Raw genomic sequence first — 21,529 nt, 5'->3', positions numbered from 1 at the left:
AAAGAGAAAAACTCATTCAGAACTACTGGAAATGTATGACTCAAATCACTCAGTTACAAACAGCAAGATGCAGAGTAGCTGGGGAGGCTTCATTAGAAACAAATCATTTCTTAGGCATCAGAAACACTGTACTGAGGTAGATGGAGCTCTTATCTCACTCATGGGAGCAGTTCTCATGTGGGCTCTTCCTGATGAAGCAGTGGATACTCACTGACTTATTCATGTACTGCAATGGATTACCACTCATGGAAACACAGGCAAGGCTGCTCATGGTCTTAAACATGTAGTTTAGGGTGAGAAGCAAAGAATGGTGTTTGCATGAGGAAACATTTTTCATGTATATTCAGGGTTAAAATTCAAATTATCCCCAAAATGAAGAAATGCTTAAAACAAGAAGTGCTGTCATTCATTTTAGTTTTCAGTCTGATTAATTCTTGTAACATTTAGGGATGGGAAATGTCTCCAACATTTCATCAGAGACTTTGTTTAACAGATGATTCAACATGCATCAGCTTGTGCATGTGTGAGAACTGCAAATATAAGCTACAATTAGGTTGCTTATTCTCTACAATGAAGTTGCTAGAAAGCACTGTAAATAAGATGTGGTTGTTAATATCTATGGATAGCTCCAACTTGGTATATCTGCTAAGTATAACTGCCTTTGGCTTTTTTTTGCTCTATTGTTTAACACAGGAACTTATTGCCTTGGGAATATGCAACTCTGTGGGGTCATTTTTCCAAACGTTTTCAATCACTTGCTCAATGTCTCGGAGTCTTGTCCAGGAAAGCACCGGTGGAAGAACTCAGGTATGTTAAATACCCACATCTTGAGCCAAACAAAGTTTACTCTTTGGAGCTCCAACACTCAGGTCTGAAGCTTATCTAGATGGCTGTATTTCTCTGCCTGGGCCAGAAGAAATAACTGAAGTTTCCCATGTTTCAAATCCAGACTGGGCCAGGATAGAAAGCAGCATGACAGGCAAAATGGGTGAACTAAATGGAAGGAATCAAAAGTCATTTGAACAACCCCTTTGCTTGTTGAAAGCACAAGGGGTTAGCTGATCTGTAATATTTCCCCTTGGGGACACTTCTAAATAATCTCTTATTTGTGTTCAGATTGCAGGTACACTCTCTGCAATTATGGTTCTGTTGGTAATTGTGGCTATTGGATACCTTTTTGAACCACTTCCACAGGTAAGGGAGCTTAGCATGTTAGACATTGCATTGACAGTGAACAGAGGCCCATGAGTATTGCTTAAACTTGAGAATGTGGGAGGGTTAGTAAACAACAGTTAAGCTTTGATCCAGAAGCTTTTAAATTTTGTATGATTTTTTGCTGTAAATTAGCCTAGAAATAAATAGTGTTTTGAACGATCCATCATGCTTTTTGTTGTTGTTTTCAGTATTGGATATCCTGGACTCTGTCTTTAGAACATAAGAATACCTTCAAGCAATTCCCCTTTAGAGTTGTTTAGGTTGCAAAAGACCTTTAAGAGAATTGTGTTCAGCTGTTAGCCCTGCACTGCCAAGCCCACCACTGAATCATGTCCCTAAGTGCCACATCTACTCACTTTAAATATCTCCAGGGATGGTGACTCAACCACTTCCTGGGTAACCTGTGTCAATTCTTGACAAACAGTTCCATGAAGAAACTTCCTCATATCCAATCTAAACCTCCCCGGCACAACAAAGTGATTTCCTCTCATTCTGTCACTTTTTACTTGGGAAAAGAGTCCAATAGTCTACTGCTTCAGGCACTGTAAGTGTAGCAGCATGAAGTGTAGGAACATGTGGTTCCTCTTTCTAGGAAAGAGTAAATCAAACTGTACTGAACTGGTTTGCCATTTCTGCAGCTGCAGTAAAAGCACTTGTCCACTGAACTACCTGAAAAGCTGAGAGTTTTTAAATAGAACATTCGTTCAGTGGACTTATATCAGTTATAAAGCACACAAATAGTTATTTGTGATACTTTGAAGTTCTTACTTGGCATTGGGTTTATTTTGCTTCTGAAAATTGCATTTGTGTAATGTTCTTAGACAGTGCTAGCTGCAATTGTCATGGTGAACCTGAAGGGAATGTTTAAACAGTTTGGAGATATCATGCACTTCTGGAGAACCAGTAAGATCGAGCTGGTGAGTATTGCACAGCTTGGTGCATATATTTTACTATATTAAATTTGTTGCTATCCCCAGAACAGTGTAGAAACTTATCAAGGAATTACAAATTTGTGTTGTACTGCAGATGAATGTAAGACAGGGAGCTGTAAGCACCCTGGGAGAATGATCTGTTGGAGACAAGAATATTTTTGTTGTTGTTCAACAATCTCATAACTCAGGTCAGAAGTAGTTTGGTTGTAGTAAAAGCAAAGCTCTGGCAGTGTTTCTGTAGAACTGCACTGAAGGCTGTGGGAATGTCTGAAGAATTTGAAAACAGAGTAACAAAGAAAACCACGTGAAGGTATTTGCCATCTTTTAAGACAAACCAAAAACCTGGCTGGAGTGGGCCAGAACTAAGAGTTTATTGGCAGGAACATTTTGGTGGTATTTCTTTCCTGGATGAACTGGCTGATGGAACTGAGTTAGAGCTACTTGCAGGCCTTGAATATTTTTTTTTTTATCCTAAGCTATTTGGAGTCTGATGATGGTAGAACATGACTTAAGGCATGAATTAATATGTGAGAGTTTGTCAGATGCTAGGAGTGCCATGAGCTTTTATGCCCTTCTGAAAGGTTAAGGCAATTCCCATCTGCCATTATGATGGATTACATTAGAGCCTATTCATGATCAGAAGTGATACGTAGGTTTTGAAGTTGGGTTGTGCTGTTGTTTTTGTTGTTAACAGGAAAAGATGCATAATAATTCAGACCTTTTCTTTGTTTTAGGCCATCTGGGTGGTAGCTTTTGTGGCTTCTCTTTTCCTGGGACTAGACTATGGTTTGCTTACTGCAGTAACATTTGCAATGATAACCGTTATTTACAGAACACAAAGGTCAGATTTCTTCTTTATCAAAATTAGTGTTTGGTGATCTGTGTGGTTTTGTTTGTTTAAGGGGTGAAAATAAACAGAAGTCCATTCCACCCTTTTCAGCTGCATGCTGTATAGAATTTGCTTCCTAAGATAGGTCATGCCCTTTAGCTCTGATTCAGGGTTCATGTTTTCTTTTTCTGAGAAAAATTTTAGAGGGCATGAACTTGCACTGTCAGTAATAAACAGCAGTTTTTTCATTTCTCATAGTGGTTAATCTTGTTTATTTGTTTTAATGCTTAGAGTTTAGAACTTTAAATCTTCTTGTTGCCAGTTTCAGTACATGATTACATTTTGTGTGTGCTAATTGTCACAGACAAGCTGAAGCTGTGTCGGGTTATCACGAGGTGAATGCTTAGGTATTTTAAAAAAAAGTTCTAATTTGTAAAATACTGTAGCTGCTCTTCCAGTTTTCAAGTAACTTCTCCCCATTCAAAGTGACAGAGTTCTAATTGTGAAGCTTTCCATGTCTACAGTGAAATGATTTCTTGCATATGTGGATAGGACTGCCATGTGAGGCTTCTGGGCTCAAGGTCTGAGACATGCAGGTGGAAACTGTGTAGAAGTCTTGGTTTCATTGCATTGGAATGAAAGCAAATTGTGAGATTTCCACTCTGCACAAATAAGAGTATTTTTCTGCCATCTCTATACAGTTTTATTCTTGCAAACAGAACAGTTTTGTACTTCGCTGTCACAGTTCTTGTGAGTTGGGAATATTCATCTGCTTAGGCATTGTCCTGGGAGCAGAGTGGCTCTTTGAAATTGCAGCATGTTTTCTGCCAGGATGAGTTTGCATATTTGCTAGACAGTCAATGGAGTTGCACCGGTTGGTGCTGCAGAGAATTTGCCCTGTACTTTAGCATGCTTTGACTCATGTTTTTCAGAAAATGACAACATTTCAGTGCTAAGCTTATAAATTGTTTTTTCACTGACAGAAACAAACTTTCTTTTTATTGTGTTCTGCCATAATTTTATTGTGTTCTGCTCACTTCATTTAACCATGTTTAGATAATCCTGTACCAGAGTTTAGATAATCCTGTACCAGACAGGCCCTGCTGAATGACTGCTTAAAATAAGTTTCAGTCTGTGTTGAACACTCACTTTTCCACTTTATAAGTGATAATACAGAAATATTTGTTTCCTTTCTCTCTAGCCCTCAATACAGAATTCTTGGTCAGATTCCTAACACTGACATCTACTGTGATGTGGAAGAGTACGAAGAGGTAGGAATGTGCTCTTCTGCATGGAGGAGTTTCATACAGTGGAGCAAAGACAGCTGTGGCAATTTGCTGCTTTGCCCTACCACATTGCACATGCAGTGCTGTCTGCTGTGCATTCACCTGTGTTGAAAAGAAAGAAATAAGTTTGGGTTTAGTAGTAGAAGCTACTTTGTTCAAAATGCAAGCTCTTTGTACTGCACGTACATTTCACCAGGAGCTGATCAAAAGTAGCTTTTATCTTGGTTCCATTATCCTAGTTTGTACAAAATGGTAAAGTGTTTAGGCCACAGGCCACCTTTTTTACTTGTGTGGCAGTATTGTATGGAATCCATGGAACCCAGGATCCAAACTTTGTTCTTCAGAATTGCACAAACTATTCAAAACAGGATCCTACCCATCCCCTGCTCGTGAAATATACATTATTAATGGCACAATTGCTCACCATGCACTTAGCTTCTCATAAATGCCATTTTGTTCAACCAAAAGGTGATCAAAGTATTACATTTTGTCAGTGCAGTGGATATAAACATGCTGTATTTATTCTCAAACAGCAGCTACAGTTTTCTGTGCTCTCTGCCATGTTCTCAGAGATGCTGCTATGAAAGCTACATCCCCCTTTACTGAGGAACCAGTCTGTAAAAACCTATGGAAAAAGATGCTGCAGTTCTGCTTTAAATATGATGCAAAGCAGGAGTATAGGTACACACATTTATATCTGTATGCAAAGGAGAGGAGACTCCACTTCTGTTACACTGAATGCAGTCAGCATTTCCTCCTGGGTAAAGATGGGATTGGCAGCATATGGCAGGCTGGGTCTCTGCTTCTGGCCAGCTCATTTGCATGGAAAATGTCACAGTTCAGCCTGTTTAGAGATGACTGCATGTAAGGTAGGGGAGAGAAGTGAATATCAAGACCTGTCTGAAGGTCTGGATAAAACCAACAATTTGAAAGGTTGGTTTTTTGGTACCTGGGAAGTCAAGAAAGAAAAAGACAGAAGGAGGGAAGTAATTCATGCCTGTAGAAAGGGAGGCTAAAAGGAAGCAATTCTAGGTCTGCATGATCTCCTCATGGTAATACCAGCTGCAAATAGCAACATCAGAGAACTGCAAATATTTAGCTCTTTTTCATGGCTGTACATTTTGTTGTAATAAAGAAGGAGAAATGTTACCAGGCATTGATAGTGTGCAGTATTACACTGGGATAGGGGGAGGTTCTGATCTCCTGGTTGCATTTGCTCACAGCAGTGCCAACCTTCTTTATTTGGCATGTGCTGAGAGCCATCCAAGCTTGGCTGTTGCACTGCTGCATGTTTGTGTGTCCTGTGATCACACAGGGGCTTTTACTCTGTTTTAACAGTGCACATCCAATATTTTCCTTAGGTTAAAGAATATCCTGGAATCAAAATATTTCAAGCTAATACATCACTTTATTTTGCTAATAGTGAGTCGTACACAAGTGCACTGAAGAAAAAGGTGAGTAAAGTAAATTCTATAATATCTGTGTCCTGAAAATTCAAATTGGTTTCTGAAACATACTCATCTTTCAGCTCCTTTAGTGTAGCCCCTAGCACAGTGTTTCTGTGATCTGGTGATCAGATTTTTACAGATCTGGTGATCTGTAAAATATGAGAAGGTGACCCTCCAGCCAGCTACAGATTGTCTTAGAAAGCAACAACATGGTGGGAGGGAATAAACAGGCAAGTGTAGCTTCATTCTGCCTGCTCGTTAATGGAAAGTGGTGGGTGCAGAGCACAAACCGGTCGAACTTTTTTTTTCAGCAGGAAACTATTTGCTGAACTGAAAACAAAATGGGAAGGAAAGTTTCCTTGTTGGGTAACTAACTTTACTGGAGTGTAAGACTGTGGAATATTGTGGGCATTTAGTGCCTCTCAAGGCAGCAGATCACCTGCACACAGGGTGTGCCTCACTGCCTGTTTCACTGGGTGGCAGTGGCAGCAGCAGAACCGCCTAAATGGTGACAATTGTACCTGTACTAACTTCTGAAAAATTTTTCTGTAGCTCCCATGACGAGTCTTATACAGAACAGGTGGGTGGTACTTGCCCTCACAAAGTGAGAGATATTAGTGCTTATTGCCCAAATGCACTTCTTTCCCCTTTGCTCTCTGCACTCCAATCAGCATTTGGTTGAAACACAACACTCTCTGATTTTAAGAAAACAATGAGATGCATCTCTCCCTCATCTTATTAACACAGTGCTTGCCAAGATGATTCCTTCTTTATACTGTTCTCACTTCCACCAAGGGAAGCTGGAAAATGCAGGCTCCTTGTTTAAATTTATGGCAGTGATTAATTCAGTGCAAATTGATACTCCAGTGCCATCCTAACAAGCTGAATCTGCTCTGATCATGCTTTCTTCTCCCAACAGACTGGAGTGGACCCTGGTGCCTTATTAGCAGCAAGGAGAAAAGCCCAGAAGCGCCATGCCAGGGAGATAAAGGCAGCAAATGAACACAGAAAGAAAGCTGTGCTGAAACTCGTGAACTCTTCGGTAAATATTTACCTCTGCTTTATCAGGCTGCTTTCAGGTGTTACCATTCTTGTGTTTTATACAAGGTGCAGAGTGCTGCTTGGGGAGCAGGGCTTAGGCAGCAAGTGCTGTGCAGTGGGGGCAGGTGACTGAAGGAACAGTGTAAGATCAGAGGCTCACTGCTGGATTGGATAATTCTGTTATACCTTGATTGCATTCAGGTAGCACAGAGTGGCACAGAAACTCTCCACCCTGTCATGTTATCTCAGCATTGGTGTTGGCAGAAATCAAAGAGACTCTGCCCCTCTCCACACACTTGGAATAATCATGTAGAAATAAGATATAATAAAATTAATTCAAATTAGCAGCCCTTGTGATAAGAAGGTGCCATCCCCTCTGCTAATTCTGGCATGGCCAAGTGGGGCAGATACACTGAGAAGGGTTATTTAGGGCATACTTGTGCTTTTATGCATGTTTAAACTCACCCCCGTGTTGGGAGCTGGTGTGTGATTTTACCATAGGAAACCTAAAAAAGGCCTAACTTGAGAGCCTGATTGCTGTTGCTTATTTTGAATCATAGGCCTTGATGGGATTAGCAAGGATAAGGCAAGGAAATGGAGTAAAAATGTGTCAGTAAAAATGAACAGGTGTCATTGTTTGAAGGAAATGGGTAATTCAGTCCTGGGATACCAGCTTTAAGCTGCTTGTGTGTGACTGTAGAAAGGCTGGGCATAAGAGAACAAACCTTGATATACACAAGATATGGAAGTATGTGTGCATGTCAAGCCAGTTTCTGTAGTAACCACGAGCTGTACACCTTTTAAAGGCTTAAAGAACACATGAGTGAGGGGAGGAAAGGGATTTATGTTGAAAAAGCACTGACTGCCTCTAAGCTGTATTTATCTTCTCTCCCAGACTAACGACGTAGAAGCAAGTGTAAAACATGAGATAGCAAGTGATGACTTACCTGTGAATGGAAAATTTGCAGATTCTAGTGTACAAGACATACCTCCTGATGAGCATGAATATTTTGTGGAGCCCAAACCAAATATTCACTCTTTAATTCTGGATTTCACCCCCGTGAACTTTGTGGATTCAGTTGGAGCAAAAACACTAAAATCAGTAAGTAGGGATTTTTTCCCCAGAAAAACCCATAGAAAGCTTTTCAGATACCTAATAAGGAACCTGTCAGCATGAGACATAACTGCGTGCTCAAATGCAATCCAATATCTCACCTCATCTCTGGTTTAATTCTGTAAGTTTTAGCTGAATGCTGGGGAATGTGGACTCTGCAGCTTTCACAGTGTTTGGCTTCCAGAACTGCAGTGTGCATGATGATGTATTATCTGCATTTAACTTCAGCTTAACTCTGTTGTAGATTATAAAAGAACACAAAGAAGTCGGTGTCTGTGTCTGCATTGCCAGCTGTAGTGGTGAGTTGAGATTTTTTTTCTTTTTTTGTGTTCTTTACGGGAGAGATTGTGTTTTATCTGTTTCCCTCTGCTCCCAAATTTCCTGCTGCCAGTAGTGCCTCAGGAATATCAGCACTTCACGTAAAATTGGATTTGAGGAAAAGCAAGCCCCATATGCATTAGAGCTTTAACTTTAGTGGAAGTAGAGCACTGATGTAATGATCTTTGTGAGGACTGGATCCTGCTCCCATTTCTTCCAGCTGGCAAGTTGTGAATGCCACACTGAACTTTGTATTGTTGTGGTAATGTAATAAGGAGAAAAGCCTGAAATGTTCCAATATCCGATATTTGGGATTGTAGCATCTTCTGCCAAGAACAGGCCTCTGTCTATGTCTGCATAAGAGAATTACCTGTTTGGACTAGAAGTAGCATGTGATCCACCTGGCTATTTCAAATTTTTTAGTAACAACAAGTAAGAGAACAAGCTGTCATCTTTTTCCTGGGATGCCATTGTCTTCCATCTTTGTAATTAAGTGTATGCACTGATGCCATCTTTGGGTTTTGTTTTATAGGCCCTGTTATGAATGAGCTGACAAGACTGAATTTTTTTGATAAAAGTGTAACAAGAGAGTTGCTGTTTCATAGTATTCATGATGCTGTCCTTGCTTGCCAAGTGAAAGATGGGTGTGCTGCACAGGCTGACTCCAACCTTTGAAGAGTGGCATCGAGCAGAATGGGAGCCAGATTTGTGCGGATGGAGACTCTTTCTGAATATTTAATTTGCACAGTTTGAAGAGAGCCTGAGGCTGTTTGTATCTACGGGTATAGGGTGGTGCTTATTTTTTGTAGGAAGAGTGGATAAGGAAATGTAAGCCTTCATGCTCTTGAATTTTTTCCTTTGATCAGGGTATAGCCTTCCAATAATACACAAGCACAAAATTATGCAGGAAAAGAAAGTTCAGTGTATTCTGCTGCAGTCAGAATCTGGTGGACAAGGTGACATTCCTGTTCATGTTGAGAAAATGGGCACTTTAACTCACTACAAGTGGGATCTTGCAGGAGGTAACTGTTCTGCAAGTGCAATACACTGTACCAGTGTCTTTAAAGAACTTTCTTAGATGACTTTTAAAGCCTGATGTCAACATCTACATACAACAGATTCGTACCATTTATAATAATCTGACAGCTGGATTAATGATTTCACACTGGTGGCATTTAGCTGCTGCTGTTTTTAAACCTGGATGGTACAGTTATCTTTTAAAAAATATCTAACCTGTCTCAGCTGTACTCACTTCTTCATTTTTGCTCTAAGTGAACTTCAAGTCAGAAACTCATTGTTTAATTATTACATTATCAGTATGGTACTTGCACTGCCAAAACCTCATTAGGCTTTCTAGAAAAGAACTCAGATGATTTTAAGCTAAACTTAATTTAGCTTCAAAGTTTGCAGACAAAACTGGTTTAAGACAGGAGTGAAGCCTATTTATATTAAGAACTGATGCCCTATATGCAGTGTCTTAAGTTGGAATGAAAATTTAAGCAAGGTCTAAAGTCTCAGTGGTCAAAAAAAAAAAAAGGTACTTTTCTGTTGTCCATCTTCCTTCCAGTAGTGCTGCTTCTTCCTCAGCTTTTAAGTGCTCTGAGAAACAGGGTTCAATAGAACTCAAAAATGGTTCATGTTTGGGTTTTTTAAAAGAAACAGTAGCATAGGGTTTCTTTCTCTATTGTCAGCCTGGCCACTGTGGTACTGCTTCACTTCAGGTGTGAGATGAAAACCATGGAAATGGAAGTCATGCAAAAGAAATCTCCAGTGCCCCTGTTTCCCTCACAATAGTCACTGTGAAGCTCAGCAGAAGCAGGAACCTAAAAGTCTTTCTCTGCAGGTTATTTTGACAGCCCAGGACATCAGTGACATTTCATTCAGCACCCTCAAATCACAGGTCCTGTGCCTAAGGAATTCAGACACCTTCCTCACCTCTGATCACAGAATGTAATACTTTTAACTTTATTTCAGGCTCTGTTGCAATTAGGTCTTGCTTCAGGTAAACTGTTTCCCAGAAACCAGGGAAGTCAGGAAAGATGCTTTAATTCCTCAGACTCCCCTGCCTATAGGGATGGGAAGCTTTCTGCATCAGAAATTGCTGCTTAGCTGGCTTTCAAAGGATGAAGTGCATGCATGTCAAGACATTGTGTGTGCTTATTTAAACAACTTTTGGTACATTTTATAATGTTAACTAGTTCAACAAGCCTTTGTATCTATATACAGTATATTTTTCTACTTTCAGCTTGTCGCAGCTTCAGTTTTTAACTCTGTAGTCTCTTCAGTTCACGTCGAAATCCTGTCAACTTCCAAAATAAAGTGATGTCACTTGTCAAAATTTTCCACTTTGTCTTGGTGAGACTCTGTATGAGGGACAAGCTGAGGGCCCCAGATACAAGTGTCTGATGCCAAGGGATGGGCCAGGAAAGGTTTCCAGCTCCAGGCGGGTCTTGCCTGCTGTGCTGGTTCCTGCTCCTCACTCCTGGCAGCCCCATGAAGCCCTGTCCGTGGCAGGCCTCACAGGGATACAGCTGAAGCTGGATCTCCCATCCTGGTAGTAACAGCTGCACTTCTGGGGAGCTGCTGAAAGGCTGGACTGAGAACCTTTGCCCAACAAAGTCCCACATCCGAGACCATGCAGAACAAGTGCTCCTGCAACCGCCAGCAGTGCTGGTAACTCATCCTGGAGAACAAAATCTGGCAGCTTTTGCTCATCTGTTCCTCTGCTTTGCTGCCACCATCTGAAGCACTGCTTCCTCCTGGCAGCCTGAGCCAGCCCCTGAAAAGGGAACCCACTTCCTCTTCCCTGCACTGACTAACAGACTTCTGTCTTACTATTAAATCCTACCTTAGGCTTGTTGGTGTGAGAATAAACCACCCTGGGTCCTTCAACCTTGTAACAGGGCTCCAGTTTGTCTGCAGGGACAGGGGAGTGCCTCCCCCCTCACTGCTGAAGCCCCACCACAGCAGCTGGCAGTGGATGGCCTAAGTCTGGGTCAGTACCTCATAATAATCAGGGTCACGTTCCTCTCCCCTCCTTTTTTTGCAAGAGTACTGATGATAATTCAGGATACCGGGTAAGATCCAAACTCTTTCTACATACTTCACTTAATCCTTCTCAAGTAGAAGTTACACTTGATTTGAACTGCTGCTCCTGATAAATAGAGATGCTGTCAGTGCTGCTTTCTAAAAATGAGAACGTTCTGTCCCACCAATAAAGTGGCATCCCTCCCTAAAATGTTCTTCCTGAAATGACACACAAGTGTTGAGATTGCCCAAGTTTCCATATCAAGATACTGACACCAACCAGAACCCTAACCCAGTCCATGGGCTGGGTACTCTCTCTCCATATTGCATGCACTTCCTCTTTAAAAAAAAAGTAAAGTGGCTTCATAATTTGAGCTTGATAAATTGATGGGTCTCATTTTCATACAACTGACAATAAAACTTCTCTCACTTCCAAGACAAAGCATTTCCCAAAAGTAATTTTTCCCCTCAGGTATTTCTTCCACCTCTTCCCCTCAAGCCACTTTAAAGAAACACTTGAAAAAAGGAAAATGAAAGGCTGTTGCTTTTTGTTGACCACACCCAGCTCTACAGGAACATGTCAGATGAACAAGGATTAACCTTTCAATGCTGCTTGTGGCCAACAACTCCCAGCCACTGCCCAGCTATGGAGCACCAGGACCCTGTCAAGGTCATCCTGTGTGTGCAGCAGCATCTCAGACAAGTCATACAATATATCAAAGTGCTCACTGCTAGACTGGTGTCAAACTCTTCATAGCAGGATCAGAGAAAAGGAATCTTCCTTCCCTTAGCACTAAGAAAGTACACCTCCCTCCTCCTTGACCATTTACTATTTTTTAAAACACAACAAAGAATCTCAGCAAAAGGGATAAAAAAACCACCAAAGATAAAATAGACAACTTGTGATGGTACCAGCATGTTCACCAAGGGAGGGAAAAAATGTCCTTTCACGTTTTCCCTAAGATGGGCAATGACTCAGACCACCACACATGCCTTCCAGTGGCAGCTCCCATTTTCTTGGGACACACCTACACCTCGGTGCCAAGCATCACACAAGCCTTTCTTAGTACCCTCAGAAACACTGGAGTCACTTAGGGGTCTTCCCACACCTCTATGGCTCGGATTTCAAGTTCTGGAGTGTAGATGGTGACCAGAGATCTAAACTTGGGATGTCTAACATTGCCCAGGTATCTGATTTAAAATTATCTGTGGTTTAGGCTGTGCTACTGTAACCTCCCTGAGATCTCTTCCCTACAGGAGCAACACTCCACTGGTGTAGAACACCCACAATGAACACACACTTACTCTTTGGAACACTCCCATTTATTTCTAGCTTCCAAGAAGACAACACGAATCTCTACACTTGGATTTTGTTCCACAGGAAGTTTAGGAGGAACAGGAAGACCCCTCCCAGGTATTAGTTGTAGGTCATGTAGCGGGGGGTAGCGCTGAATTTCGCGTACGATTTGATGACTTTGTTCACTGCCTCCAGGAAATCCTTCTCGGTGGCGATTTTCCGGCGCGCTCGGATAGCGAACATTCCTGCCTCCGTGCAGACACTGCGGATCTCAGCGCCTGGCAAAGACAGGGATAACTCAGCACTGACTGCCAGGGGACACGGCCCATACACAGAACTGTGCAAAGAAATGAACACATTCAGCTTACCTGTGCTGTTAGGACACAGCCGAGCCAACAGCTCAAATCTGATGTCCCTCTCCACACTCATCGAACGAGCGTGGATCTTGAAGATGTGAGTTCGCCCCTGAAGGGAAGGGAAGAGGACAGGGGTGTTCATGGCATGACAGAGGTGATGACTCCAGCCTGCAGCTGTCTGTGTCCACAGCACAGGCAAATGGAAAATACACTTTGTATCTGCTGCCCAGCTATGGTTTCCCATGTCTGGACTGGAATGTGTAAGTGCCCATGACACTAAATTAAGAAAATAAAAAGGGCTTTCATCATAGAAGTACCTCAACAAATCTCTCTCAGAAGAGCCAAACAAAACACATTCCAACTTCTGAACTAAATCATGGATCTGGTTAAAGGAATTTTTCTCTGTTGAGGCAGGAATATACAGTGATTATAGCTGCTTACTATGGCTTCTCGGCTGGGATGGAGTCTGCGCAGCGTGGGAAAACCTTTGGCACACCTTTAATCACCCATATTTCCATGCAGTTTCACGTAATTTAAGAGTACTGCTTTTTCTATTTCTCATAAACTTCCAGACAATGATGCCCTAACTGAAGAGACACTCTAGTATCAGAACACACTTGGCTGTGAATAAAGAGTTCTCACCTCAAGATCAGGCAGGCTGAACTCTATCTTCCTGTCCAGCCTGCCAGGCCTCATCAGCGCTGGGTCCAGAGTGTCGGGCCTGTTTGTGGCCATCAGCACTTTGATGTTGCCCCGTGGATCAAAGCCATCCAGCTGGTTGATGAGCTCCAGCATCGTGCGCTGCACCTCATTGTCACCCCCGGCCCCATCGTCAAAACGAGCACCTGGAGAGGAGACACACGAGTTACACAGAGGGAGAGGCACCTCCAGGCCATGGACACAGAGGTGGCACAGTGGCTGCAACACAGGACACCTGGGAAAATGATTTAAAAGTGCATACAAGTATTTGTGATGAATTGAAAAGGTGTGAGGGGGTTATTTGGATGACACATTTCAAACCAAGAGTGAGTGCTGGATCTTCCTCCTTAGTAAGAAAGGGCCTCTATCTCCCTGCCTAATAACCAAGCTGCTGGAATTTACCCATGTAGCTTGTTTATTCTGCCCTTCCCAAAAGCATCCTTCTCCCTTGTCTATGTTCTACTTTCAAAGGACCTAAAGCACTTTCTTTGAGAAAAAAGCATAATGTTCAGGAAGTAATAAAGACTTGGAGTGTAGTCTAGAAGATGAATGGGGTTTAAGTTAATAGCGCTTTTTTGCAAACAAAATACAGGGTTTCTTCACGGAAGTTTGAATAATCTGGGTGTTCCAAATGTGCAAAAATGGCTTCCCATCTAGGCTATATAAACCACTTCTTGACAGCTTTGTGGACATGGGGTGTGCTGGGAGTAGTTTTGCTAACTCAGTATTTACAAGCACTTTCCTTGAAATGCAGTAATCCAGATAAAGAACTACAAGAAAACCAGGAAGCTCTCACAGGAGGTTAGAACTGTAGCTACTACAAACATACCTCCAATAGCATCAATCTCATCAAAGAATATAAGGCAAGCTTTTTTAGTTCTTGCCATTTCAAAGAGTTCACGAACCATTCGAGCTCCCTGAAAGCAAAAAATAAAGATTTTATTAGAGATTTAAGGTACATTAAAGGAAAACTATCAAAATCAAACTCTCCATGCTTCCAAACACTTCTATGTTTCCAATGAAAAAACTCTTTTTAAATTTGTTCACATATGTAATGGGACAATTATAAAGCTTAAAGCAATTTATAAAGGAGAGAAAAATTACTGCTCTTAAACTCAGAAGTACAGATGAAGTAATTTACATCAGAGCCAACTGGAAAGTGGCAGAACTGGGAGCAGAATCCTAATTCCAGAGTCCTCCTGAACCACAGACTGAACTCTGCACTGCAAAATCCCTTTCATCAGTGACAGCAGACGTCAGGTCTTGTCACCACTGCCTGAGCTGCAGTGATTTGTCTGACAGCTCCTGCCCTCCTGCACCTGCAGCTTCCCAGTACATCCATCCCTCGCCCCCACTGTGGTGTCGGGTACCTACAAGGGGAATCTGCAAACCCCTCCACACTCCATCAAGCACCTGCTCTTACCTCTCCCACGTATTTCTGCACCAGCTCAGATCCAATCACTCTGATGAAGCAGGCATCAGTCCTGTTAGCCACAGCACGGGCACAGAGGGTTTTGCCTGTGCCAGGTGGCCCAAACAAAAGCACTCCTTTGGGAGGCTCAATTCCAAGGTTCACAAATCTTTCAGGCTGTGGAAGGAGGCAGAAGGCAAGGTTATGTGCAAATTAAAGATTGTGTGAATCATAGAATATATGCAAATTGAGGAAATCACTAATGAGGACCAATGTAGAGGAGGCTGGGCTGGATTTCACTTGTTAAAACCCAACTTCCTTTCACTCAGCTGTTTACACTCAGTGACATTGTCTTTTGCTTTTTCAGATGCTAAGAGTCGACCAGAATACTTCCAAAATAATAGAAGCTTCAATCTGGAGGTTACTTACGTGAAGCAGAGGGGTTTCGACCACCTCTCTCAGCTTTTCAATCTGCTCTTTACAGCCACCAACATCACTGTAAGTGACATCAGGTTTTTCTTCTACCTGCACAACAAAGAGGTGAGTGAACAGTTACCAGCCTAGCGCTGCAAGTCTCTCCAGGCTTTTAACAGCCCACAACAAAATCCAGCTAAAGGAATCACAATTACAAGACAAAGCCATGCCAAAATAATTAAAACAATGCTCACTTGCATCATGGTGACTGTGGGATCAATCTTTGGAGGCAACGGGATATGGATTTGGTACTTGTTTCTGTCCACCCTGGTGAGAAAGCATGAAGACTATTATTTTAACACTGGTTAAGTAAAGTGTTATGTAGAAGCAACTCTGTGAATGACAAGCTGAATTCTTGAACTGTTGTTTTCTCTGGCATCAAGAGAACCCAGCCCTAAAAGCTAATAGCAGGTAGGCTAGGTACTGGAATTCTTTCTGCAGAAAATTTTAAGGTTTCCAAAACTATTAATTCCAAAGTATTTTGAAAAATGAATTTCAAAATATCCAACAGAGCAAACTGGCAAAACACTGACTCTGAAGTAACAGGTTCTACCTCCTCAGTGAACATTTCATTGCTGCCCTGTGCGTAACCACAGAGTGCCAAAGAAGGACCCTACCCAGGCTCCCTGAAAGCTGGGACCACTGGGGCCCAAATGGAAAGGTTTCTGTCCAATGACACATGGATTTTTGTCAATTTTTGTCAAAATAAAACAAAACAAAAGATTCCAGCAGAGCATACAGGTGAGTTTACTGTCTTCCAAGAGAAAGACAGTAGTGGCATAATTTCAACCACTGCAAAAATTGGAAATGAGGGCTGTTGACCTGTCAAACTATGACATGAGACAACTCAGAGAAAGCTTCAGTCTGCAGGAAGACTCACAAGAGCACAAAGACTTTGCATACCCAACTCTCATGCCTTCTTCTATGTCAGTAGGTGCCACTTGGTCACTGAGATCCACCACAAATTTGGCAAATTGCTTGACATTGATAATGTACTTGGGATCCTCAGAGTCTGCGTTGATGATCTTTGTGCACCTAACACAGAAACACAATTACAGCTCCAGGCAGGCAAACTGGTTTGCTATCTGCATAAGCATCAAGAGAGTCACATTTTCCTTTCCAAATACTACAGAATAGCTGTTGTACTTGTGATGACATCATTATATACATTATTATGCTATCATTATAGCATCATACAATAACTGCAGGAGTAAGTACAAGTATAATGTACACTACACATAATCACAGTTCCTTTATGATTCAATGGTAAAAAACACTTTCAATATGCACAACACGTGAACTTTATTTTTTAAAAGAAGTCCACACATAAGCTATAAATCAGACTGTTATCACTATGGAGCTCTACTGGAAGGAGAAGAGTGCTCCCACCTTGCAACTTGCAATGGTTGCTCACTTTGGAGAGTTTGTTTATCTGCAGCCAGATCCCAAAGGGCAGGAGGAGCCAGGCCAGTGTCAGATTCCTTGATTCCTGTGTGCAGCACAAACAAGCTGAGGAGGAAGCAGCTAACTGGGGTGTCAGCCATCTTTCCCACACCAAAATCTTAGAAATAACCCCACAGGAAGCTTTTTGAGAGACCTCCAAAACAACACACATACATCTTTCATGGACTTCCTAAAAAACAAGTTTCCTAAAGGAAGAGCCTACATGCCAGCTGGACATTCAAATCCCAGCCTGGCCACCTTCCCAGACAATTCTGTAGTGTGGGGATGGTTACAGCAGGACACAGACATCATTGACAGTGGATAGCTACATTTCACTAAAGGAGTGAAACTCACAAGTGCCTTCACTGAGGGAAAGCTCCAGTGCAAGGGATCAGAAACTAAGGGATTCACACAGATGAAAAACCCCATAAATCTTCCAAAACATAGATATAACAAGTACCATCTCCATGACATATTTAAAAGAATCAAGATTATTTTACAAGAGAAATTGTGGTCTTCCTGGCAGAACCGAGAGCCACTGCAGGATTAGCAACAGGGCAAAAAGCATACATCAGTGAAAGAAAAATTAGGAAACTAATTAATTATTATTGTTATTACTACTTCCTTATCTGGTGTCAGAAAGGGGCATTTGTTTCATGCCACCATTATATACAGAAACCACAGTTTTGATTAAAAATGCGTTAAACTACAGAATTACAAAATCAGATATACGGATTAGTCCTGCCCAATCAAAATAAACATCACTTACTAAGCAAAAAATCTCACATTACCAAATAAAGAACTGTGCTCTTTTGAGAAAAACAACAACAAAAACACAATGCAGAAGTTGTTTAAAATCAACTTTTTACAACACTTGTTTTGGTATCTGTGGCTCTTCTACAGAAAGTTATCTAAGACAGTAACATACCAGTGAGCTCATTGATTTTCTTAAGCAGTTGTTGAATATCATCTTCTACTTGCTTGATCTGCCTTGAGTATGTGCTCTGGCCCTGGAAAAGAAGTATCACATAGATTTCGTAACTGAAATTATCTCATGTTTAGGAAAAAATGACAAGAGCTGCTGAGCATCAAGATGTCCAACAGACTGTCTTGGTACAGTAGCCAACCATTGATGACAGCCAAAACAGACAGAATTAACTTCCAGTAACAATATTTCTGTTTGCAAAAGTGAAGTGCAGCTTCACAACACAACTGACCAACTGTGAAGGTGGAAATTTTCCACATTTGTAAACTTTAAGGGTTTGTTTTTCTTTTAAACCTGTTCAGCCTTACTTTTTTAAACTATTTCTCCTAAGGAATAAAAAAGACTCAGTAAAATCATATATAGAGAGAATTCCGAATACACTTTCTGAAAACCATCTGTACAAGTGCTTTAACTACCTTACCCAACCTTTTCATCATCCACACAGGACAGCAGAAAGATCAAGGGGCAATTCTTGCTTGTGATAAAATGCTTTTTTTGATCCGGATCTACCTAACACAGGCAGATTCAGACCTGGATTTGCTCTATAAGATCTCCTTTGTACACCACTGGCAACAAAAAAAGAAGATGCAGTGGGAACAGGCTGTATTTCAGAACTTTGTAAAGAAGTCTTGGTGTCAGCAAAATTCAGACTTCGCCAAACATACCTAAGATGCAAGTTTCATCTCTCAAGAGTTCTTTCACAGACCAACTGTACTTCCCAGTGAAAAGGGTAGATTGGCATTTTAAGCCTTACTGTCTCTGGAAAATGACTCCCAACATAATGTTCTTTTAACATGATGGCTAAAAGCAAGTCAATTTTGTGGCAAGAGGGGTCTTAAAATTATTTTTTGTGTAATCCAAGAAAACTGGCCAGTGAAAAAGCCCTAGTAAAGCCCCGTCTGTTAGATCCCTACAGCAATGAAACAATAATAGAGAAACAAACTCTTAACTACTTTCAAGTTAACAAAGCCACTGGATTATTTTTAGTGTTGCAGGCTGGGGCCTTCTCGTTGGAAGGTGAAAAGGGAGAAAAGATTTTGGCAGGAGAGCAAAGCACGAAGAGAAGCAGAGTTACGCTCTACCTGCTCAGCGCACACCCCTCCATTCCTGCAGGGTATCCCCCACAGGAACTGCTTTTTCTCTTTAACACTCCCATGTGTGTGTGCTACTTACATATGTTTTCAGCAAGGCAATATCTCCTTCATCGAGAGCTGAAACAAGACAGGAGAGACTTAGCTTCCAGTTTTAAAAACAAAGCCAGCAGTATTAATTCTGCTTCTAAAAGATGAAAACATGTATTTTAAAGAGATTCTTTTCATTGAACCAAAGTGCTACAAAAAAGCATCAGCTATCCAAGGAAAACAAAACAGGGTCTCCAGCTACTCCCTTCAGTCCAAAAACCTGCACCACTCAGAGCTCATAACAAGCAAGCTACTTCAATTCTGCCTCCCTCTGAGTAGTTTCCCAGCCTATGACTGTTCAAAAAAGGGATGGAAGATATCAAAACTTCATCTTTTTAACTTTTTGCTTCTAGATATTCAAGAAAGCATCAATGAAAAGTTGTCACCACTTTCCACCAGTGATGTCTCTTCCAAACAGCCCAGTGTGAGCAGGGAACGGCAGCCAAATCTAAGCTGGTCTCAGTAACAAAACATCACTGTCAACTCCTAGTTTTAATACTGTAAAACAGGAAACATGGGAAGGGTCGTACTAAATGAGACAAAATCTGGTCCAAATTCCCCTCTCAAACAGGAAGGTCTACAAAAGGTGGCAAATACATGGTGAAACCCCACTCCTGTGTCACACATTGTTATTAACAGCCCTTAAAACAATTTCCTTACATAAATATTTATGTTGGGGGTTTTAATCCCTGTAAACTTTCAGCAACTTTCAGTAGAATACACAGGAAAGAGTCTCCTGATTTAAATCTGTATTGTGCTACCTATTACTTGACTTGAACCTGGCATCTAAAACTTTCATTTCAGCCTGAGAACTCCCACCAAAGAACAAACAGAGTTAGCTGTTTCATGTGTTCAGTTCTGCATGGAGGTGGCTCCAGTGACTCCATCAATTAAGAAAAATGTAACTCTGTTAGTGTCACTCTGCCACACCACTCTCACATCACCTGGCATTTAACAGGCTTTCAACACCCTCTCTCCCTTCCCATCCCAGTTTCCTGTCTTGTCTAATTCTGCCCTTTTTAAGACAAATGGAGCCCAAACCACACAGTACGGGTGATCTGGGTGCAGTACGTGTTATACAGGATTCTGAAGACCTTTTATGTTGATCCTTACTTCTTTCCTGACTATTTGTACTACCCCATTGGGGTTTTTTTATAGCTACTAAGCACTCTGTTGCTATAATTTAGAAATCTTTCTTGAATGGGAACAGTTCAAAGTCCATCACTGATTACATTTTGCAGTGCTTGTGCTTCCAGATGCATTATTAAATATTTACTAACACGAAATAAAAAGCCATAATAAGTTAAAACATGAGGACCAAGCGGCAGCTTTCACACTATGCCGATATCCTTGGAAAACTCTGCTGCCTTCCCTCTCCTGCTTCCCCGCAATTCCTAATGACAGAGGCAGCACACGGGCAGCTCTGCGGCGCTCCCCCAGGCAAGAGAAAGAAATTATCATGGAATCATCAAGGTTGGAAGAGACCTTCAAGATCATGAAGTCCAACCCTCAACCCAGCACTGCCCCTGTAACCCCGAAACCACGCCACCCAACGACAGATCCAGACGCCTTCTTTAACACCTTCAGGGACGGTGACTCCACCTCCCTGGGGAACCTGTTCCACTGGCTGACCACCCGAACTGTAATATTTTTTTTCTAATATCTAATCTGAATCTTCCCTCCTCACCTTTAGGCCATTTCCTTGAGTTCCCTCACTGCAGGCACGGCAGAGGAGACCGGCCCCCAGCTCACCACAGCCTCCTTTCAGGGAGATTCAGTATTATTGTATCACGTTTTGTTGTACATTTTAAGTATAAAACTAAGTACTAAACCACAAAAGGCATTTTTTTCTCTCACGATGAAGATCTCAGGCATTTTAGAAACCTTTTTTAAGAGAACCAGACTTAAAAGGCGGATCGTCCCTTCCTCCCTCGAGGATCTCGGCGGCTTCCCCGGCCAGCCCCCCACGGTGCTGGTTCTGCAGCCTCGATCGGTCCCTCTGGCGCAGGCAGCCCTGCCCCGCTGTCCCTCGGCATTCCCAGACTCAGCCCCTCACAGCGATGTTTACGCGAGGCGACGCCGGCCCCGCTTCCCATCCCGTCAGCAGCGGCACCGCCCGAGCCCGGGCTCCGGGCCGGGATGGGGGACACTCGCGGGGCGGCGGCCGCAGGGCCAAAACGCACATCAGAGACATTTTTAAGCCTTCTTAGTCCTTTTTCCCCCCGCTGCTCCTCCAGCCCGGCCGCTCCCAGCACCGACATGGCCGCCGGCGGCACCGCCCCGCTCCCGCCCCGGGCGCCGCTCGGAGAGTGTCCTCGCCATCGCCCCTCACCGCGGATGGGTTTGTCCTCCTTCTCCTCCTCCTTGGTTTTCCTCTGGTCGGCTCCCAGGTAATCCGGCATCGCGCCCACCCGCCTTACGCAGCACCGCGCCGCTTCCGCCCGGAACACAAACCAGGGTGCACCGCGGCCCG

The 21,529-nt window shown here is 42.3% G+C and overlaps 2 protein-coding genes across 5 annotated transcripts in view; one reads left to right on the top strand and one right to left on the bottom strand.

The window, feature by feature from the left end:
* SLC26A5 (solute carrier family 26 member 5) overlaps nucleotides 1-10,515 on the top strand; it is a 32,568-nt gene extending 22,053 nt beyond the window's left edge. For 2 of the 4 annotated variants that reach the window (XM_069036072.1, XM_069036063.1), the window contains 10 exons: nucleotides 694-807; nucleotides 1,117-1,194; nucleotides 2,037-2,132; nucleotides 2,882-2,988; nucleotides 4,178-4,247; nucleotides 5,624-5,716; nucleotides 6,630-6,752; nucleotides 7,647-7,853; nucleotides 8,110-8,164; nucleotides 8,716-10,515. In XM_069036072.1, the coding sequence (XP_068892173.1) occupies nucleotides 694-807; nucleotides 1,117-1,194; nucleotides 2,037-2,132; nucleotides 2,882-2,988; nucleotides 4,178-4,247; nucleotides 5,624-5,716; nucleotides 6,630-6,752; nucleotides 7,647-7,853; nucleotides 8,110-8,164; nucleotides 8,716-8,858 (1,086 nt within the window). In that variant the 3' untranslated portion in view covers nucleotides 8,859-10,515. Of the gene's footprint in view, nucleotides 1-693; nucleotides 808-1,116; nucleotides 1,195-2,036; nucleotides 2,133-2,881; nucleotides 2,989-4,177; nucleotides 4,248-5,623; nucleotides 5,717-6,262; nucleotides 6,291-6,629; nucleotides 6,753-7,646; nucleotides 7,854-8,109; nucleotides 8,165-8,715 lie in introns of those variants that run through there. The other 2 variants (XM_069036081.1, XM_069036089.1) reach the window with 2 other exon arrangements.
* A 2,000-nt stretch (nucleotides 10,516-12,515) lies between these two features.
* PSMC2 (proteasome 26S subunit, ATPase 2) lies at nucleotides 12,516-21,525 on the bottom strand. The gene is made up of 12 exons (XM_068994359.1): nucleotides 21,389-21,525; nucleotides 19,049-19,086; nucleotides 17,819-17,900; nucleotides 16,837-16,936; nucleotides 16,351-16,482; nucleotides 15,642-15,714; nucleotides 15,403-15,498; nucleotides 14,986-15,150; nucleotides 14,392-14,479; nucleotides 13,506-13,708; nucleotides 12,876-12,972; nucleotides 12,516-12,785 (listed from the first exon to the last, which is right to left on the bottom strand). Exons 1-12 carry the CDS (start codon nucleotides 21,456-21,458, stop codon nucleotides 12,628-12,630), a joined length of 1,302 nt encoding a protein of 433 aa, XP_068850460.1. The 5' UTR covers nucleotides 21,459-21,525; the 3' UTR covers nucleotides 12,516-12,627.
* Between the last annotated feature and the right edge of the window lie 4 nt (nucleotides 21,526-21,529).

This window comes from Aphelocoma coerulescens, chromosome 1A, assembly GCF_041296385.1.
Source record: "Aphelocoma coerulescens isolate FSJ_1873_10779 chromosome 1A, UR_Acoe_1.0, whole genome shotgun sequence".
NCBI lineage: Eukaryota > Metazoa > Chordata > Aves > Passeriformes > Corvidae > Aphelocoma > Aphelocoma coerulescens.
This window is presented reverse-complemented; position numbering and strand designations above follow the sequence as displayed.